This window comes from Trypanosoma equiperdum (genome assembly GCF_001457755.1).
Source record: "Trypanosoma equiperdum strain OVI genome assembly, contig: ctg_1480, whole genome shotgun sequence".
NCBI classification, from domain to species: Eukaryota; Euglenozoa; class Kinetoplastea; order Trypanosomatida; family Trypanosomatidae; genus Trypanosoma; species Trypanosoma equiperdum.
Window position 1 is genome coordinate 93886 of NW_027123483.1, and position 20127 is coordinate 114012.

At 46.5% G+C, this 20127-nt stretch overlaps 8 protein-coding genes and 1 pseudogene across 9 annotated transcripts; all 9 read right to left on the minus strand.

Moving 5' to 3' along the window:
• Positions 1–389: 389 nt before the first annotated feature.
• On the minus strand, positions 390–1523 carry TEOVI_000487000 (Rab-GTPase-TBC domain containing protein, putative; the record flags this gene model as incomplete). The annotated part of the gene is made up of 1 exon (XM_067221705.1): positions 390–1523. The coding sequence occupies one exon, from the start codon at positions 1521–1523 to the stop codon at positions 390–392; it is 1134 nt and encodes a 377-aa protein (XP_067077806.1).
• A 1348-nt stretch (positions 1524–2871) lies between these two features.
• On the minus strand, positions 2872–3231 carry TEOVI_000487100 (Archaic Translocase of outer membrane 14 kDa subunit; the record flags this gene model as incomplete). Its single annotated transcript, XM_067221706.1, has 1 exon — positions 2872–3231. The coding sequence occupies one exon, from the start codon at positions 3229–3231 to the stop codon at positions 2872–2874; it is 360 nt and encodes a 119-aa protein (XP_067077807.1).
• A 560-nt stretch (positions 3232–3791) lies between these two features.
• On the minus strand, positions 3792–6041 carry TEOVI_000487200 (uncharacterized protein; the record flags this gene model as incomplete). Its single annotated transcript, XM_067221707.1, has 1 exon — positions 3792–6041. One exon carries the CDS (start codon positions 6039–6041, stop codon positions 3792–3794), a length of 2250 nt encoding a protein of 749 aa, XP_067077808.1.
• Positions 6042–6353: 312 nt separating this feature from the next.
• Positions 6354–7667, minus strand: TEOVI_000487300 (uncharacterized protein; the record flags this gene model as incomplete). The annotated part of the gene is made up of 1 exon (XM_067221708.1): positions 6354–7667. The coding sequence occupies one exon, from the start codon at positions 7665–7667 to the stop codon at positions 6354–6356; it is 1314 nt and encodes a 437-aa protein (XP_067077809.1).
• Positions 7668–8274: 607 nt separating this feature from the next.
• On the minus strand, positions 8275–10587 carry TEOVI_000487400 (DNA replication licensing factor MCM5, putative; the record flags this gene model as incomplete). The annotated part of the gene is made up of 1 exon (XM_067221709.1): positions 8275–10587. One exon carries the CDS (start codon positions 10585–10587, stop codon positions 8275–8277), a length of 2313 nt encoding a protein of 770 aa, XP_067077810.1.
• Positions 10588–11378: 791 nt separating this feature from the next.
• On the minus strand, positions 11379–13637 carry TEOVI_000487500 (uncharacterized protein; the record flags this gene model as incomplete). The annotated part of the gene is made up of 1 exon (XM_067221710.1): positions 11379–13637. One exon carries the CDS (start codon positions 13635–13637, stop codon positions 11379–11381), a length of 2259 nt encoding a protein of 752 aa, XP_067077811.1.
• Positions 13638–14449: 812 nt separating this feature from the next.
• On the minus strand, positions 14450–17140 carry TEOVI_000487600:pseudogene (annotated as a pseudogene). Its single transcript has one exon. A coding segment is annotated over exon 1 (2691 nt).
• Positions 17141–17975: 835 nt separating this feature from the next.
• On the minus strand, positions 17976–18653 carry TEOVI_000487700 (emp24/gp25L/p24 family/GOLD, putative; the record flags this gene model as incomplete). Its single annotated transcript, XM_067221711.1, has 1 exon — positions 17976–18653. The coding sequence occupies one exon, from the start codon at positions 18651–18653 to the stop codon at positions 17976–17978; it is 678 nt and encodes a 225-aa protein (XP_067077812.1).
• A 419-nt stretch (positions 18654–19072) lies between these two features.
• TEOVI_000487800 (uncharacterized protein) lies at positions 19073–19861 on the minus strand (the record flags this gene model as incomplete). Its single annotated transcript, XM_067221712.1, has 1 exon — positions 19073–19861. One exon carries the CDS (start codon positions 19859–19861, stop codon positions 19073–19075), a length of 789 nt encoding a protein of 262 aa, XP_067077813.1.
• Between the last annotated feature and the right edge of the window lie 266 nt (positions 19862–20127).

Here is a 20127-nt window from a genome sequence, read left to right on the forward strand (position 1 = left end):
AATAAAAACGATGTCACAAAATATTTTGGAGGCCACACGAGCGTGGGTGAAATCGAGCGAGCTGAGCGATACGAAGGGCGCAATGTAGGAAAATAAAGGAGAGAGAATGGACACAAAGGGAGAAAGTAAATTCTTTAACCCCATATCCGTGGCAACAGCTTCCCCGAATGAGTGAGTTTCCAATCTTGACGAAAGGAGGAAATCAAGCAAAACCAGATAAGCATACACAAAGACAACATCCCACAGAAAAGAAATGCAAAAACCTCCTACCGATATCTTCGTTTTACGCCCTTTGGCACGCACATGCCTACGTACCCGCAGAGTACTGCGAGAGAACAACTGGGAAGGAAGGGGAAGAGGGCGTGGACACACTGTTTTCCATTTACTCTCTAAAGCAGTCCTTGTGAAAGTACCGACTCCTTTAGCGCGATAGCCCTCTGAATGATACACCCCATTCTCATGCGCGGCATATTTTGCAAAAGTTCAATAATGCCCGACTTCTCGCATTCGATCAGCACCTCAGTCATCTCTGCCAGAATGGCTAGACATACATACGGATGCAGCGGAAAACCTAAGCAGTTCTGAGCATCCGCGAAGTACACATCCCACAACCGAAGCAAATCCTCCACATGCAGTCGTCCAGCAAGCAGTGTCGTAAGTATCCCCGGCACCCAATCAAGTACTGAAACGCCTTCAGTTACGAAGTGGCGATATAACTCAAAGTTTGTAGCACGAAACAACATTAAAAACACACCACAGTGGTGTTGTAGGCATTGCTTGTTTTGAAGCACATTGTTATGATGCGTCAACAAGTGGTATATTGATTCTACGGAAAAATATATGTCTCGTGCAGTACTGTACACTGCTTCGAAAGCAATGGCAAGCTCAAAGATGTAGTTTACCTCATCTGGCGTTGCCTCCGAGTGACAGACGTACAAAGCCCTCCATGCGGATTCAATACGTTGACGACGTTCATGGTTTCCAACAAACTGAGGCATATACTTCAGTCGGGCGAGAACTGCGAGCCACGTCGTGCAACCAAAAGTAGAGAAGCGATCTGAGCAGCGATACCCATTCACAAATTTGCTCTCCCTCCGTGTCATCATGGTGTCGCAATTAGCTGCAAAGAGTGCATGCGAGGCATGACACCGCGTTGACCCCCCCTTTTCATCGCATGCTACAATTTGAGCAAAAGTTGCCTCAAGTTGCTCGAAATCCTTTTCTTGCATGCGTTCCACCGTCATCTCACGTGACTTATCAACAAATGAGACCCCTAAGAGATATCGGTACACAGCACTGCGGTACAATGGGGGAATCCCCGCGCGGGAGGCTTCGCGGAGTTTCATTGGGTTAACAGTAACCTCAGCATCCAACAACTCCCCAAAGATTGGGGCATCACTGTTACTGTCCTTTAAGCTTTTACGGATCATATGATCCCCGTCACTAGCCATAGTTACAACATCTTCCCGAGGGGACTGAAGGTCAGTCGTTGCATCTCCATGAACAGAATCATCGCCTTTCATCAGTTGCAAGTAACCAAATGCTTAACCAAACGCAATAGGGGTAAGCAAATATATGTCTTAACAGAGGCAGGTGGCGACCGTAGGGTTAACACTAAATAATTTGTTACTAACCTTATGTGCAACTAGCGACACAACCTTTGGTAAAGATAGCGTGGAGGGCACCCGTCACCCTTCCACCTTCAGAAGACATACAAACCATAAATAAAATAATAATAAAGAAAATACAAGAAGGTGGAAATGTAAGTGGTATTTGAAGTGCAGCAGAGCCTCTGCGGCAAACTACAGGGCCAAGTCATTTTTCTCTCAGCGCGAGTTGAGCGACCACTGACGGCAGTGTACTGTTTGCGTGTTAGTATGTGTTCAGTAGTGTTGCTATACTTTTCGCTAACTCGCATTTATCCGTTACACGAGACCTACTTTTTTTTTAAAAAATTATTTCCCCCCCCCCTAATCACAGCACATCCAACAAAAAGGAAAAAAAGATGAAGATGCTGATGTGCCGGAACCTTCTCATTTCCTCTCTCTTACTTCATTCACCATTGCCTTTGCTTTGTTCCTTTTTCCGTCGGCTTCATCCTCAGATATCATAATTTTTAACAGCCTTCTTTGAATCACAATGGAACGAGGAACACATTTAGGCAACACATCTGATCGGTTTCTCCAGCTTTTAATCGGCGGAACGCGAGTATTGTGGCGTTGCGTCAGTAACGTGTGCGTACACCTCAACAAATCACCAAAGAGGAAAAAAAAAAATAAACAGCGACAACAACACAACACAAAGTTTTTTTTTAAAAAAAAGAACAACAAAAATGCTTTGCACGCCGATCTCGCACAATGAAATATTCAGTGTTATCGTTTCTGCAAAGAGGTGAACGAGATGTTGTGGCGTGTTCGGTGAGTTCATGAAGCTTTTTCCACACACAAGCGAAAAGAAACAATAATAACAGCGGTAGAACACTCATTCATCGGCACCCACAGCATTCCTAAAGAAAGAACAACATCGATATTGTCCACGTGACTTTTTTTCAACTTCAACATGCAATATTTTTTCCATCCTCGTTAAAAAGGGAGAGAATAACTTTATAAATATATATATCAGCCTTCCTTCTTCCCCATCACTTGATGGCAACAAAGGTAAACTAACACCAAAGAGTGCACCACTGTGGTAGAAGACGCGAAGCCTCTCCGAATAGCCTACAATTCACCACCGCGCATTGTCTAAACTGTTTCACTATCACACACACACACACACACACAAAAGAGCACAACAACACACTTTCTTCATGACCCACATCATCTACTGTCTTTTTTCTTTCACCCTTTAACACTACTGCCCGTCACTCGTTCATTAAATGCCATGACGTTCACGATACTCCTGCATGAAATCCTCACGAGGCATCATCCACACAACCTGCCGGACTCCCTGAGAGGCCTCCTCTTGTAGTAATTTCTTCCCACCTTCTATGGTATTGCTTCGTTCCTGCTGCTGTTGGAGAGGTGCATGAGAACCATAGAGGTGATCCGCCAATATTTGCTTTTCGTGTGCACTTCCAAGGGCAACAAGAACAGAAACGAAGGCGCCTGTTGTGTACACGGCCCACGCCCGCTCACTCAACCATTGGTAAATGGTGCTCGCGCCGCTGGAAACAATACCCGAGACCCGCTGGAAGCGCTCGCTCTCGATGAAGTTGTAGAGTGCTTCAGTCATTTTATGTGTTGGGTGGCTCAATTAAATAAATAACTGTGTGTATTCCCCGGAAAATAATAATAATAATAATAATAAACAAGTAAATAAAAATAAAATGCGCCTGACCCGTGACTTTGTGTAATAGGTTATGTTTCTTTGAAATGGAGCAATTTGGGTATCAAAAAGAAAAGGGGGATGGGAGATGTTGTACATACGGTGAAAAAAATTACACGGAAGGAAACACATGAAACATCGTGCATCAGTCGTAGAGGCAAAGAAATTGCGCGTAACAAAAATATACAACAGAGAGTAGGATATGTTGTAAGAATTGTGTAGACTTCGGGTGACACCGACACAAGGTTCCGTCTCGTTCCGAAGCCCAACTTCTAGCAGTTGCGCCGCACGTGTACCCACGTACAGCAATCGGATGGTAAAAGGAACCGCTCTCTATGAATTTACCAGAGACCGTAGCGACACTCGGGGCAACTACAATGAACTGCTAAGTAATACAATACAGAACAGTTCCCGAATGGTAATTTCCTGGGACACTAAACTCGATTGCGCTTGATCCCCTTTCGCAACTAGCCACGGTAAAAATCAACAACAACAAAGCGCTCCTTGGCATACAGCACGCCAAACCCTCTTACTTGACTCACGGACACCCTCAGATGTTTCGTGGAAATGCCCTTAACCTCAAGCACCGCATATTTCGCCTCTTGGGCGCTAGTTTCCGTAGCATTGCCACCCGTTTCATCGACACTCTCATCCACACCTTCATTGTGCAACTCCAGAGCCCCATTTTCATCGGTGAGGGCTAACACCAAAGTTTGCTCCGCCCAAGTGTTCGCTGCTGCACCTGTAAGAGCTGCTGACGGTGTTTGAGATGTGACCTTCTGCTCCCACAGCACAACACAATGGCTCTCTTCATCAACTACTGCACTCCATAAAAATGAAGCGGTATCAACTGTGAGTTGTAGTTGTTGGGTCTCTACAGACACCCATTCCTGTACCTGCCTGAAGACACTACCGGCACCTGGTTGACGCTCAAGGACAAAGAATGCGGTTAAGGGCTGAAACGGTTCTTCCCGCGTAAGCGCCACCGTTCGCAGCATGACGCCATCAACTGCAAAACTTGTTTTGTCGCTAATGAGTATTTCGCATTGACGAATGTGTACTGGATCACTCTGCTGGCAAACTAGAGGCAAGTCGTAGCCAGTAACTTCATAATGGCGCGGCATACACGACTTTACTATTTGTGCTAGGTCCACCTCATTCCTCATGCCCTTTTCATCAACCAAGGAGGTAACAGCGGACTCCCCATGCCCAATGCGATGAAGTGTACGAAGCAGCATGGAATGCCAGCGGGCTCGGAGAGGTTCATTTAGCAAAAGGACGTCAGTTGCTGGTGGAGTGGCATTCGTTAGTAAAGCAGCGCGTTGTATAACCCACTGCAGTAGTTCCTTCTCACGCTCTGCCCCATGTCGCATCTCGCGCATGAGGTTGCTACAGCGGAGTCGAAGGTTCCCAATCACGCTAAGAAGAAGACGTTGTCGTTGACGATCCGCACAATGAGCCTCGGATATGTGAAGAGCAATATCATAACAGCGGTACGCAACGTTTGATATCTGAAGTATCAGTTGCTTCAGCTGCTGCGAAAGTTCCTCTGCGTCATTCACCAGTGTCGCTAAGTTGACAGCATTAAAATACTTCATAACCTCCTTCTCCTGTGGGTGAGCGATCTCCTCTACCAGAGAATCGCGCAGCAGCATCGCATTCTTCGGGAGGAACATATCGTTGTGAACGGTGCAAATGAGATTGGTCCACCGTCGAAGCGAGTACAAGAAGCAGTCCCTGCCCATACGGCAGTATTCCGCAATGCAGCACACAGAAACAACATCACGACGAGTTGCGCTTGCGATTATTGGAGACAAATCAAAGCGTATCACGTGCGGGTGCTCCTTTGATAAGGAGCGGCGCACAACCAAATACGCCACATGTGCTGCTACCGCGTTATCGGCATCACGTTTGGAACTGTCACCAGTCGCACAATCAAGGTGTTTTAACGCCAAGCCACCGGAATCGCCCTCCTTTCCAGCTGCAGTTGATGGTTTGCAAACGACAAACGTGTCCACGCACGCAAGATTTGGGGTTAGATTGACCGGTAACCTTGCCGGAACGAAGCAAACCTCTCGCATTCCTCCGGGAAGAAAACTCAAGCCCCCTTCTTGGTCAAGGAGAATTAGCACCGGAGTCTCATCTTCACGCTCCAACTCATCAAGAATAGGAGACAACACGGTGGTACGAAGAGGTAAGCAGCGTTCCTGATGCCGATTAGTTGAGGACACCTGGGAGGCTACCGTCGTCCACGTGCAGGCCATGATGGCGCCTTTCATCGACGTGAACAGCACTGGTGGTTGTCGCAAGGGATCGTAACTTTTGCCAACTCCCTCGTCATCCCCATCGTTGTCCGCATCACCTGCGGCCGGTGCGGGTGCAGTGCCACCACTAATGTCCTCTACCATAATGCTGGAGCACTCTGCATCGCTACGTGGAACAAATCGCCGTACGAGATCGCCGCTTTCAACATCGAGAAGAAACGCTTCACCGTTCTGCAGTCCAATCACCAGCAGGCGGCCTGAGGGTGACCAGCAAGCACAAACCGACGTTTCATCGGCTGGGATCGATAGCGCAAACTGCGTTACAACCGTGAGTGTAGTTGAGCGGTACACAACGACCAGTGATTTGGTGACAACAGCAAGAAGATTCATATTGTGACAGGTTGTAGCCAATAATATGGGCTCTGCTGCCGCGCGTGTGTGCAATATTTTCATGCTCAAATGGGCGGATATATTCCTGTGGGTCCTTTTTTTTTTCCTTTCTCTGGCTCCTTACTCAAGCACCATTATCCACCATACCGGCGAAAGTTGTCGTTGACCACGTAAAATATTAACGAAGACAGAAGAAGCAAAAAAAAAAACAAAAATATCATAATGAGAAACACACAGTACGTTATCACACTCTTTTCCCCATAAAGTAAAAAAAAAAATAGTAAAAACGGCGATACGAGTTGAAAGTTGAAGAATATACAGCCCAGTGTGTGAAAGAGGATATGTGATTACGCGTTCTCAGGAACTAAACAAAACCTATTTTCTCCAGCGAGTCCATATACCCGTGCATTCCGGCAGTGTGGTACTCCCAGATTCAGACAGACGCTGCGCCAGGGTTTCTCCGAAAAAGAAGCGAGTAAGTTGTACTGCTTCCGTAGGTTCACGGAAGTTATAATCTGTGCGCACCCACCGTCGCTGGAAGCCGTGATGCGTCTCCAACCGTTCTAGCAGCGTGTTGTGTCGGCGTGGCTCCGTTGTGTTGGTTCCTAAGGTTTCAATGATGATGAGTGCTGAGGAGCCAGAGTCCTCAGTCACTTCATTGCCTTCATTTGCAAGCGATACAGCTGTAGTTTCAAGCAGCTGTAGAAGGCTATTGATGGTCTCGTCGACTACGGTATGCCAGCGATCGGCGCCCCAGTGTGCACGCATAACATATGAAAGTGACCATGCACAAACAATGAGACGACAACGCGCATGATTCTTAAGGGCACCTTGTTGAACATTCTGAAAACTGTACGGGCGCACGCACAGTTTCATTGTTGTGATTCGAGGGGCATCAGTGGCAGCCTCACTACCATTACTCTCTTCGCCTATATATAAGCACTCATCCCTTTTCGTGGGTAGTGAACAGTCGCCGTGGGGAATAATGCAAATATCGCGCACATCGAGTCGTGATTTTGCTATGCTGCGCACCACGTTGTCAATACATGGACCTAGCATCGCTGCTTCGCTGTCATAACAGTACAATGCACCAACGGCACTGTGACGAGACAACATGCAGCTAATGCGGCCGGTGCCACATCCGAAATCCGCCACAGCAATGGTGACGCTCTTTGATTTCTGACCATTCTCGAACCCGTCCATTACGTTGAGTGTACCTGCAGTCACCGTAGGTAAGGTCTTCTCCTGCAAAACTGTCAAGACCTCATGAAGATACATCTCGATGGCACTACAATCGTGGTGCTGCATGAGATAGTCATACACTAATGGGAAGCGGCGATAAATTTCCAGTGACCCCACTTTAAAGTTCGGTATATTAACAGTGCCTGGGGCGATGACCGCACCATTGTTGAATCGACTAGCAGTAGCCTCACCACAACCCACTCTATCAAAAGAGTTGGCTTCTACGTTTCCTCGAGCATCCAACCATATATTCAACAAATTTCTGCGACGCCTTGTGGTAATAAGGCTGTTTGTTAGCTGGACCTGTCCATTCTCTTTCGAATAAACGTTTTTCAACACGGTCTTATCTCGTTTCGTCTTCCGCCCCGCCCTAATCTCCTTCGGATGTTGACATCTTTTAAACGCTAGGGGCTCCTCTGAAACTTTTTCTTCCTCCTTTCTTACCATTCGCCACTAATACTGTTGAAGAAGTTGTAAAGCTTCGCCCCCATTTGATTGACACCAAATTGTTGTTTACAAAACGTTTCAATAATGCATTAGATGTGATAAATTAGAAATGGAAAGCAACGAGTTAACATTAGAGAGAAAGTAAGTGCTTTTTTTTTGTAAATGTGCAACAAACCAGCTGTGTAATACTATATAGTGAAAAAAAAACCTCCCAATAATATTGAATCCATCCCACTGGTTGAACGGCTGCATCAGAGGCGCCTTAGTGTGCTGGTTCACGCTTCTGAGAGGTTAATATATATATATATATATATATATATATATTTGTGTAAATGTTGATTTTAAGAAACGAGGCACATACTATATCTCAGCAGAAATAACAGCTTCACCTCACGGTCTTGAAACTTGCGCCTTAGCAACAACTACCAGTTACATTACCGATATTGGTGGTTATTACATAATGAAAGAGTCAGGCAAAGTAAACGTTTCTTTACTACACTGAAAAGATTAACTCGCAAAAGGTACCCAAGTAAGAAGAAGTTAAGGAAGGTAAATATGGGAGGACGCAGTTGCGCAGGGTCTATTAAAAGTAATCTATATATCTATGTTAACGTAACCGATGAATTTGGGTGCGCTGCCTCCGCCACTCCAATTCTTCGCGCTTCATCATTGCATAGATGGCACGCTCCACAAGCTTCACATCGAAACCGACGCGAGCCATCTCCGACATTAGTCGGCTATGTTCCACCGTTGCGCCGAGTGCTACCCGCCTTCGCAACGCATCCTCAATACGGAGAACTAATTCACTTTGAGCAGCGGTCATACTTTGATCACTCACACCACTCTTGATTGCATCCACCGTCGCTGACTTAAAGAGTCGTATAGCTTCTTCCGCATCTGCGCGGTGGGCGAGTACATCGAGACGCATGCGGGCCATGGACTCCGTTATTCGCACAAGACTCTCCAGCTGGCGCGCAGTTACTTGAATGATAGGAGTCTGAGCCTTCGTCCCACCGGAGTTGGACAATGCATCGAGGGTTTGCTGATGTGCCTCACGACGAACATGAACATAAAAGTCTAGCAGCACAGACATGGCGTCCTCTGAAATACGGGGATGACGAGTAGCTCTGGCGTATGAGATATATTTTGTGAAGAAAGAACGTTCAACAACTGCTGTTGTCGTACTATGTGAATGACGAGCACTACCCCCTTTATGTAGATTGATCACGTGCTGCGCGAGTTTATTATCAACTTCGGGGTTACGTGGGTCAATTACCTTGAAAATGAGGTCAAAGCGAGAAAGGATGGAACTCTGAAAGTCCATTTGGTCTTCATTTGATCGAAGCGGATCGTAACTACCCAACGTTGGATTGGCAGCTGCTAATACGCTCGTCCTGCTGTTAAGCATCGTCGTGAGGTTAGCCTTAGCAATGGATATAGTCTGCTGTTCCATAGCCTCATGGATCGCCACTTGGTCCTGCTCCCTCATTTTGTCAAACTCATCAATGCAAACGACACCCCCATCCGCAAGCACCATCGAACCTGCTTCGAGCACAAAGTCACCATTTCCACTAGATATGACAGATGCTGTTAGACCAGCTGCACTACTTCCCTTACCGGATGTATATATACCAATCGGGGCTACTTTTTCTGTGAACTTGAGTAGTTGCGACTTCGCTGTGGAAGGATCCCCGATAAAGAGCACATTCATATCACCACGTAAATAATTACTACCCTGTCGTTTCCTCGTACCACCAAACAAAAGGCAAACAATCGCCTTCTTCTGGTCTTGCAAACCAAAGATAGCGGGATCTATGCTTTGTGCAAGTCGCTCGTACACATCACCCTGCTCTGCGAAGCGTTGAAATGCTGCTTCTTCCCCCACCTGCCACGCCATTCGCGACTGAGAGCGGACCCGAGAGGAAAAGTTCTGATTGACGCTTTGAACGGAAGCTCCACCGTCCTTCGCAGTGATGAACATGAGACCGACGCACCGAAGGTATTGAGCACGAAGTCCCGCAGCGGCACGTGTCCCTTTACTTCCCTTTCTACCACCTCCTTCCACACCCCCGCGCTTCTCCTGCACGGAGACAATGCCAGCAATCTGCACCCGAGACCCTGGACTCACACGGTCAACCAAGTACCGGTCCACAACAACCGTTACGTGACGTGGCAACTCACCAGTTGGGACATCTTCCGGAAGTTCTTGCACTTTTATGATCTGCTGGTCCTCGTATTCACACTCCATAGGGAGCAGTGTGTACGGGTTTGGTCTACATTTACGCTGTCCAACTCCACCTCCAAACCCTGCGCCGCCGGTCGCCGTCCCACGACCACCATTCTCTAAGCAATGCGGAGGTAAGTCGACGCTTCTCCCACCATTGATGTATGTTTTACTGCTACAACTCGTGCACTGGATAGCTGCACGTACACATCGGGCATGACAGGCACTTACCTTAACAACAATGCCGCTTACACATACCAAACGAGCAACAGAGGCTTGAGCAAGTAGGCGTAGCGGAGTGGGTGGTACCCCCCAATACAGTTGAAGCTGTATACTACTGCGACGACTTAGCGGTGGTAGTAGCTTGTGTTCCTGCGCTAGCTCCCAAACAGCATGCTCAAATAATGGTAGTGCACGTGTAGGCGTTGAAAGAATTGCGTTAAATACAGCACTGCTAAATTGTTGTATATGTGACATTTCCACTTCCATAAAAAAAAGCCCTGCTGCAAGGTTACCTCGAAGCATAGCCATGTATAAATGGTCGTTATGGACACGAAACCGTTCAACAAATTCTTTGAAAATGAGCTTTAAGTCGATTGCCTCATCCTGCTGACGTTCACCGTTGTTCAAATCATCCTCTCCGGTGAAGCCGCCCCGGAAGTTGGTTACTTGCACCACACCCGCATCCGATTCCATCTGCTCCACTAACCACTAAAGTACGTTTCCTGTGCAAAATTAAACACGAGTTCCACAACCACACACAAAACGATCGCAAGGGACGCTTCTCGCCCACTTGATACCTCCTACCCACCTAACAGGAAAAGTGTATGAGTGCTACGCTCTCTTTTCGGTGTGTGTTCACGTTCTAATTAAGAAATGGTTCGCATACACGTGCATCGCGTAAATTCACCATATCGAGTAGGCGGAAGAACAATACCCCCACCACCACGGTGCAGCGAAGGCAAGAGTACAAAAAAAAGATAAGGAGGAGATGTTATAATAACGTTAGGGAAGGCAAACGCCTATACAAATTGTACGAAGTAAGAAAGTAAAAGTTGGAAGGAGCCACACAACCCATATCCCCATTGACCAGTTAGAGGTGGATAACACAAATGGATATGACTCAAAAACATGAAGTCCACCGCAGCTCAGTGAAAGCTTGGACGTAAACGTATCGTCCGATATGCCACAACTCGCCATTCCACAACTTTCCTTTTTATAATATCCATATAGCGGACACTCATAATGTTGCAAAAAGTAGTTAGAGTTGTTGTTGAAGTAAACTCCTCGCTGCTGTGGTGCTAAGCTGTAGAAACTTTAGGTAGCCCCTACCCTTCCTTTCAACGGGAGAGGACGCATACCTTTTAATTGTCTTTTTTTTCTCGCCCAACCCATACACGCTCACTTACGGTGAGGAGGGGAGCAGAAAAGGAGCGGTGCGTGAACTACGGGTCGTCGTCACATGCTGATCTAATCTTGAAACTTGCTTATTCAACGAAAGCGCGAATTGCATCCTTACTGTAGTCGTCAAACGGATTCGCGTTACTGAGAATGAGAACACCACTTTCGATCACACCATTTATACGTTTCTCGACCAGAAGAGGAAGTAACCACACATTGCACCCTTCCGAAACATTGTACGGCAGCTGGTAATAATCAATCATATCCTGCACTTGAATGCGATCAGAGAAACACGTTGAATAATACTTCACAACCATCAGAAGTGATATACGCTTTGACACAAACTGCAATACATTGTGGATACCACACCGCACGTAAAGCTCTGAATTGTTCCTCATTGCAACATTAAAGAGACGAATGTTGCAACTACGCACAGCAACGATCAAATCTTCAAGACCAGTAGCAACAAATGCTTGCTGGAAATCAGCAACTGGAACGCGACCCAGTGCCAACGCACAGGCTGTGAGCTTCACAAACAACATTCGCTTATTTTCTATAGCTTCATCATCAACAATAACAAAGGCGCGTGCCAAAAGTTCCATCGCTTGAACGATAATGGAATCAGTAAGAGGTTCTTGTAGAAGGTTATCAGCACAATGGCGGTATAACGCGCACCTAATTTTTACCGCGTCCATACAATGCTGATGAAAGGCCTCAACGAAGGCGCTGCTCTCTGGTGGGGCAGATCCGTAAAGCATCATTTCACTGAGTAGTGCGGCGAATGCAACGGCGCGCTGTTTTTCGACAACAGTGGATAACTGTCGCTTCGGTGGTGCCACGCGGACGTACCGATGAAGTTTAAGAAGCACAGACCTCATGTTAGACTGGACCGTGGAAACGCCATTGTTACATGCGAGTTCAAATACGCTACGTGCCCTACGTAGTACAATAGGGAGGATGCAGTAAGGCACGTGATTGTCGCGCTGGTTGGAAAATAGCTGCAGACAAATCTCACACAAAAGATTCGCGTGTGTACAGCTGTCCGACAAAACATTCCAAATATCATGACGAACAGCTCCACCTAACACCTTCGTCCCTTCCTTCTCTTCGTTACCGTTCACTTCCTCCTCCTTTTGGATGGTTCGGGTAACAACGTTCAGGTGAGAACCGAGAGCAAAAAGCACAACCCATCGCTCTCCCTTCAGTTGTGACTGACTTCCCTTTAGCGCGATCCATGCGGACTGTAACTGCCGTAGGGCTGCTGGAAAATTATCCACATCGTGAGATTCCACTGTGCCAAAGAAGGCCTCTTCGATGAACTCTTCCACCACTTCACGCTGTGCCTCATCGGCGTTCATTACATTTATCATAAACGATGAAAAGACACGTACGACCTTCATGATTTTTGCCGTGTTACCGCCACCGTGCTGCTTCTGCATCTGCGAACTGCGATTGAAAAGAGATACTGAAGTGCCAGTTGGTGCCGGCGATCGGACCGCAGCAGCAGAAAAAGTACCTCCACCGTTTTGTTGTGGCCCATATGCGGACCACGCTGCGTCCACGCCTTTCCCACACTCGAGGGTTTCACCCCTCACACGTTTCGCGTCGGCAAAAACAGAGCCGGCTCCGGCCACCACTGGTTTTAGAGTGGGGGAGCGTCCGGAAACTTCCATCGAACTGAAATTCCTTTTGGAAGAAAACACCGAAGGCCTATTCGCCCCAAGAATCGAAGTTGATGAGGCGTCACCACCCGTATGTTTCTGCGTGATTTGAGGCATCAACGGTTTCCCCTTCAAAAAGGGAGGACTAGTGAAGATGGAAGGCTTTGGTGAGACCATTCTTGTCGATGCATTCATATCTGCTTCAGGAGAACCAGCGCCTGTTTTGGCTGGAGTCGGGCCACTATCTGCACCGAGCAGAAACCCACCACCAGAGGCGCCGGCTGTCTGCGGTCTTTGTGTGGTGAACACTGGTGGGAAACTCGTGTTCGTGGTTCCCATTCTGACAGCCGGTAGGGCACGATCAATACCTGCAGGCATCCCGACATCGGTGTCCGTTTGCAGCCACAGTGTTGGTGTGGCAGAGGGAGCAGCAAATACTGGCTTTGAAATTTCACTTCCCGTTACTTCCGCTTTGGTTCCGGAATTCTCAGGACCCCCTAGGGTGAAGTTTGAAAAGGGCATTCTGTTGGGGCTCGGTAATGGTGAAACTGCTTGTTTTTGTTGCTCTGACAAAAACGCCCCAAAAACGCTGTTGTAAATGGGATTACGTGGTGGATGTGTGGCTGGTGGTGGGGCCGGTCCCATTACCACCGGCGAGGGGGGTGGGCCGAATACTGGCATCATTTGGCTGTAGAGCCTTCCTATTAAATTTTCTTCTGTCGCTCCTACTTCCTCCAACGATATTTCTTCCGCCTCTCGTATTGCATTTTTTTTTTAGTGTTTCATGTAAAGTTTTTCGTTAAAAGTCGGATAAACAAAAAATAAGAAACAGATAATACATGTTGGTGAATCGCATCCATGATCTTGTTCACAAAAGATGTGTGAGAGGTGAAAAAATCTAAAAATATATATTGGGGATGAATGAATAAAAGGACAACTCCCCTGCAATGTACTTCGGTCCGTTGTTATAGTAACCCACTAGTGTTGTCATTCCTGTTTCTGTTCCAATCCTTTGTCAATACCACAACTGAGCTGACACACACACACAGACACACACAATGAAAACGGATGTTATGTAGGAAAGAAGAAACAAAGGAAAAAGGGATTATTCCTTTTATTTCAACCCTGTACGCGTGAACAGTCGATGAAATATTCTCAGTCTCTACTCACTTCGTTTCTTCTACCCCGTGACTCAAAAGGACAAGTGAAAGGAAACATCAAAGGTACCATTGTTTCCCCACAACAATAACAACAACAACAAAAGGAACAACGAAGTACGAGACCGCAAAACAAACGAACTCTTTTCCATTATTCTACCCATATGCGCATATACACAAGTGATTGTTCACTGAAAGGGATATATGTATATATAGATGTTGGTGAAGTGTACACACAAAAGATGATTAGTTTTAAACCATAAATCGGTAAGAGACGGTGAGAACGCACAGTCAATGCTGTGCATTTATAGGCCGATTGTGAGAACGTAGCAACGTTACTTAAGGAACATCAAGTTTCTCGAGTGAACCGAACGTTTTTCCAACCTTCACTGAAACTCGTAAGGGGACCCGCAACGAAAATACTTGCGCCTGCTCCACCATTATCCCCTTTATTTTCCTTGCTACAACATCCACGTACCCCTCAACCACAGAATATATGAGTTCATCGTGAATGCACAAGACAAGGGCGAAGGGGGCCGCAGGTAGGTTAGGAACAATGTCGTGACGCCTTTCGTGAACCTTCACCATGGCACTTTGAAACAACGTGGAAGAACTACCCTGAAGTATACGAGCGATTGAGTGCTGCCTTCGCCGATTGCCGTCCTTCTCACTCGACAAGTCGTTGATACCCGTGAGGGTAACGCAACGCGCCTCATGAAACGCACGGATGCGTGCGCGTGTTAAAAACTTTCCTGCAGCCGGGTAACGCTGATGAAACGCACGTAGTAAGGTGTCGGCGGTAAATTTTCGTTGACTAGACGGAACTGAGTGTGCTGAGTCCATCAAAATTTTCACGCGTTCCTTCATTGTCGCTAAGCCCATACCGTAAAATAAGCCGTAGACAACAACTTTGACTGTTTCTCTGAGGTGTGGCGGAACCTGCTCATCATCACTAAGACCAGTAATGTGCCGTGTCATCGCTGATAGCACGTCGTATTCACTTGACAAGTGCTTAATGAGCAACTCGTCCCCGCTCAGATGTGCCAACACGCGCAACTCCATTTGGTTGAAATCGAACGAAAGAAGTACGCACCCAGGTGCTGGACCGTACAAGTGTCGCATTGTCCACTCAGGGTTTGTGAACAACAACCCATAATCAGATGTGAGGGGACTTACGTAGGTGCATTTTTGTGCCGTTTTGGGAACAGTTTGCAGATTGGGTCGAGAACAGTACAATCGTCCCGTCGAAGTGTGATGAACGGCCCAGTGAGGATGTACAGAGTAACAGACTGCTTTTTTTGTACTCCCCACACTACTCCCACCGCTGCCTGAGCAGTCATTCGCACCCTCATCCTCTTCGTTCGAAGCAACTTGTGTCGCAACGTCAACGATGCGGTCTAACATATTCATATTTTCCACGTTGCTTCTGAGAGTTCGCATAAAATCAGTGCGCTCACGAATAGCCAACCATACATGGGCCAACTTTCTTCCCGACTCATTTCCTTTGCCGGCGCCACGATAAAGTTTTTGGAGTTGCTTGTCAAAGCTGCCGTTAACGGAAAGATTGTAGCCGTATGTATCTCGCAAGCAATCAACCATCACTTCTGCCGTTGCCTCCCTCACGCTAAAACACCCTCCGGAATACTTGGAACATGGGCTTGCGTCAAGTAAGGTCTTCCCATAGTCACTAATTTTTTCAATCTGATCCTCCAAATCCTTTGTCATCAATTCAAAGGCAGTCTTCCTCACAAACATACCGTGATATGTCATGACTTCGCACAAAAATGCTACACTAGTTTCAAGGCGGCAAACGGCAGGAAGTGAACAAACAGATGAGACCTTCGGGTTGTCGTCATCAACTGATTTAACGAAGCTCTCATAATACTCGTGAAGGGCCATAGAAGAGCAAAGACGATCCTCCATTTGCGAGTCCGAAATAGAGCCTATTGACGGCAGCGGGGGCATTTCAAGCATGTTCTGACCTCCACCACCCTGTCTTAACGGACCATCTGCCGGCAAACTACCTCCATGTCTCAGTACCACCATCGAGTTGTTCACCCGAGTTTGGATTTGCGCTCTCACACTTTCTGGGAGTTTCATCATAGCCTCTTTCGGGTTAGCACATTTGATTCCGGCATGAATAGGTCCACGTACACGTTCAATTACTTGTACCCAAACTGAAAGATCCACAAGGTTCCTCACGTCAATGCGATCTGTACCCAGAAAACGAAATAGTAATTGATACAAAGGTCGTCCATTCAACAAAACCTTTGTCACATTCTCCGAAGCGAGCAGTTTCGCTAAGAAGGTAATAGAAAACGTGTCACGAGGCGTAAATACGTAATACGCTTCACCACCAACAAGAAGCATAACTTTAATGGAAGAGTTCAGTTTTTGCACGTCGCTTGCACTTCCCCTGTCTATTTCCGCCAGTGCTGCAGAGAACGCCGACGCATCATTCATCAGAGACGTGTTTTCACCCAGCTCCACGTCAACAACGGCTGGCCCCAACCTTCCCTCAAACAAATCCTCACTAACGCTGAGAGCATCGTCGAAACCGCGTACCGAAATTTCAGCGCATGAAGGGCCACTGGCAACGGGTGGTGAGAGGGCTCTTGAAGCCGAGGGCGTAAGAACAGTGTTTTTCGAAGCAGTTGTCACCGGTGTTTCTGCGATCAGGAGTGTTTCAGTGGAAAATTCAGTTGAGCGGCGACGCTTCCTATCCGTACTCGCTGCAGGACTCTTTTTCTGTTTGGAGGTGACCGACGCATGAATCCCGCTGCTCCCGATATTCCCACAGGATTTTATCAGAGAATCAGTCCAAAAGAAAGCAGAGAGACTGTCATCCCTTCTTGCGGAGAAGATTGAAAGATTTTTCATGTCCGTGCGAACCGAAAGTAGCACAACGTATGGCGATGGACACTCCTGCCAAAGGAATAAAAAGGGAAAGAAAGATGTAGCCACGCAACTGGCAAGAAACACCTTATTACAACAACAAGCGAGTATATTCTCGTACCACCCTCTACTCATAGCGGTAGTTACGTACAGTAATTCATATACGCGGAGCAGAAAAAGAAGCACATGAAAAATTAGAGTAAGAAGGAGGGAGAGGAATGCACTATATCACACACACACGGGCGAAAAAGATAGTAAAAGTAGAACAAAAGAATATCCTTCTAAATCACGCCACACCACGCATAAGACACACAAAAACATAAGCATGTTTATGCAGAGCAGGAGGAAGGAAAGATGTCGACAGAAGTTTTGCTCTATCGTCTCACCAGAGGTCATTTACCAAGGCAACAGCTTCGTCCACTCCCAATCCTGCATCGAAAGACTGTTTTTTTTTTTTAATACCAAGTATAGGTTTAAAAAAAATATGTGTATATAAATATACAAGCACCTGCGGTAACTGAAAGAGCCACCAGGAATGCTTAGCGAGATTTGTTCACCGCTAAAAGGAAAAAGAATGAAGTGAAAGGTTAAAAAAACGATAAAAGGGCCAAGCAAAACAGTTAAAACTTACGCCAAAAGAACGCAAGCAATGGGCATCGTCAGAACAAAATAAAATATCAAAAGTAAACGATAATATACAAGTCAATATAATGACTGTATATAGGCATGTAAAGTCCGTGTCCGCACACACGCACTACCGGTTTCGTCACGTCCACGCGTCCATTTCGATACTTTTTCCACCTGCCACTACATTTTTAAGCGATAATGTGAGGTCTCGTGCAGCAGTCCGGTACAAAAAAGCACACATACGTGTAAACAGAAAAAATTTTAAGTATATATATGTATATATAACGCGAAAAAAGTGACACGAAATTTTAAAATGATCAAAAAACTGCCATGAGCGGATTTGTCAAATGTACTTTTTGGTCGTGAAAAAGTGGCGGAGGCGCAGGTACGTAGCACAGCATATGATTGATGATACAAAAGCAAAGACATAGACATAATTCCACGCCACAGCATTCATTTCATTAAGGGAATAACGTACGTCTTCATCCACTGCAAGAAGACTCAGAAAATCAAACCGAATGCGCGTCGTGGTGTCTCTAATGTAGTGCATTTGCCGCAACGCGCCACTTGCTTTTCCAATGCCGAGCGCGGTGGGATTTGTGGTACTATAACTTTGCCTTTTCTGCCGCGTTAGCTCAGCTTCTTCTGCATCCATCAACTCTAGCGTAATGTTCATTGAGGTGGCAGAGTGCACAGCCTTTGGTGACACCTTAAAACAAATCGCTATCTTTCTGTCTTGGTTTAGCTCAAATATCTCTCTTGCGTCCGTTTTCGCCACATTATGGACCACGAGCGATGCACCACCAGATGTCGTAACGGCAACGGCAACAAATGGGGTGAGGCTGCGCGTCATTTTGTACTGGAGGTAATACCGCCCAGCTTCAGGGACTTCTTCTGTAAAACACTTCCGACCAGGGTTCACTGTGAAGCGAAACCCCTTCGCACCCTGCGCTACCAATATGGTTAAAAGTAATAGGTGGCACGGGTAAAATGTTCGCGCATATGTGAGACACTGCAACATTGTAATCTCCTCTCACTTATCCGTGGTTGCCTCTTCTGAATTTCGTCGCAGCGAAGTTGTTTGACTCTCCGTTTACTGTAGTAATTATGATTTCCTCTTCTTCCCGCACGCACGTTCCTATTAGCCTATATCACTTATCACCGCTTTATTATATAATTTTAATAAACCTATTTTAAAAAAAGAAAACCAGAGTTTTCAAACTTTTTCATGCAGAGTAAAGCAACAATATGTTTCGTTCAGGAGAAATCAAGCACAGCGCAAACTTTTCACGAGCATCTTCCCTTGCTGCAGAGAAAAAAAAGGAGCGCAAGCACATGGCAGCAAAACAATGCACCTCATCGAATAGGTGAAAAAAAAACTAAGAAATACGATTCTCCGTCATGACGCGGAAATAACAACGGTATGCATACCTTCCAAATTTACTCACAACGTTCCGCCCACCGTTGAGCAACCCGTTCAGCCTCCTCATCAGTCACCGCAACGCCACCTACTTCTTCAAACACGTAGTCACTCTCATCTAAAGAAGGAATCTCACAGTATGATATTCCCATGCGATCCACCAGCAACTGGGCTGGTTCAACGGCACTACCGTCCTCACAATCTGCGCTACTCTTTTCAGCACTTTCCTTCCTCAAGTTGTTGAGGGCTATTTGTAACTTTCCCAATGACAGGCGACCAAAATTCACAATTTCATCCAATGACATATCCTCTGCAAGAAACACGTCCATCATAGTGCGCGCCGCTATGGGCCTTCTAGCGTACGCGTCCATGTTCAGTTGACGCTCATCGCCTAATCGTGGACTGAGTGAAGTTCCGTGCCTGTACAGCATCATTTCCCTCATCTGCTGCAATGGACCCAAAGTAACACTTCCCTGCGGTAACTCCATAAGCTCGCACAGAAGTGACTGAATGTCTCGCTTAAGAACGATTATTTCTTTTGCGGTGCGCAGCGTCCCCACAACACAACAAGGCACACGCGCACCAAAGAGAGGACTCAGTGCATACTCCTGAAGTACGCGGCGCCGCGTGCCAGGGGAGCCACTCGACTGAAACCTACTTGTTTCAGCACCTTCGGGTACAAAATCCTCATTATAGGGCCAGTAGTAAGCACGACGCGAAATGAATATGTGATTGCAAGGACATGACATCACGATAGAAGACGATGTTAATACAACACTCACTCCTGCAGAAGGGAATAGTCGCTTCATTTTTTCCAAACTGATGTATTCCACCTGCAATGCACGTATATTGATGGTGCTGTTCGGGAGCTTATGCCAGTTGTCACTTCAACAACGTTGTCGTGAGGTGCGACGACCACTCAATAACTAGACGTCTCCTGGACGCACCAGGTCAAAAAAAAAAAGGATAAAATGAAACACCCCTAACGTAAGTTTCAAAGAGGAAGTAATATTTGCTACTCAACCTTCCGCTGTGACAAAAAAAAAACCTACATAGCATCGATTCAAAAAAAAAG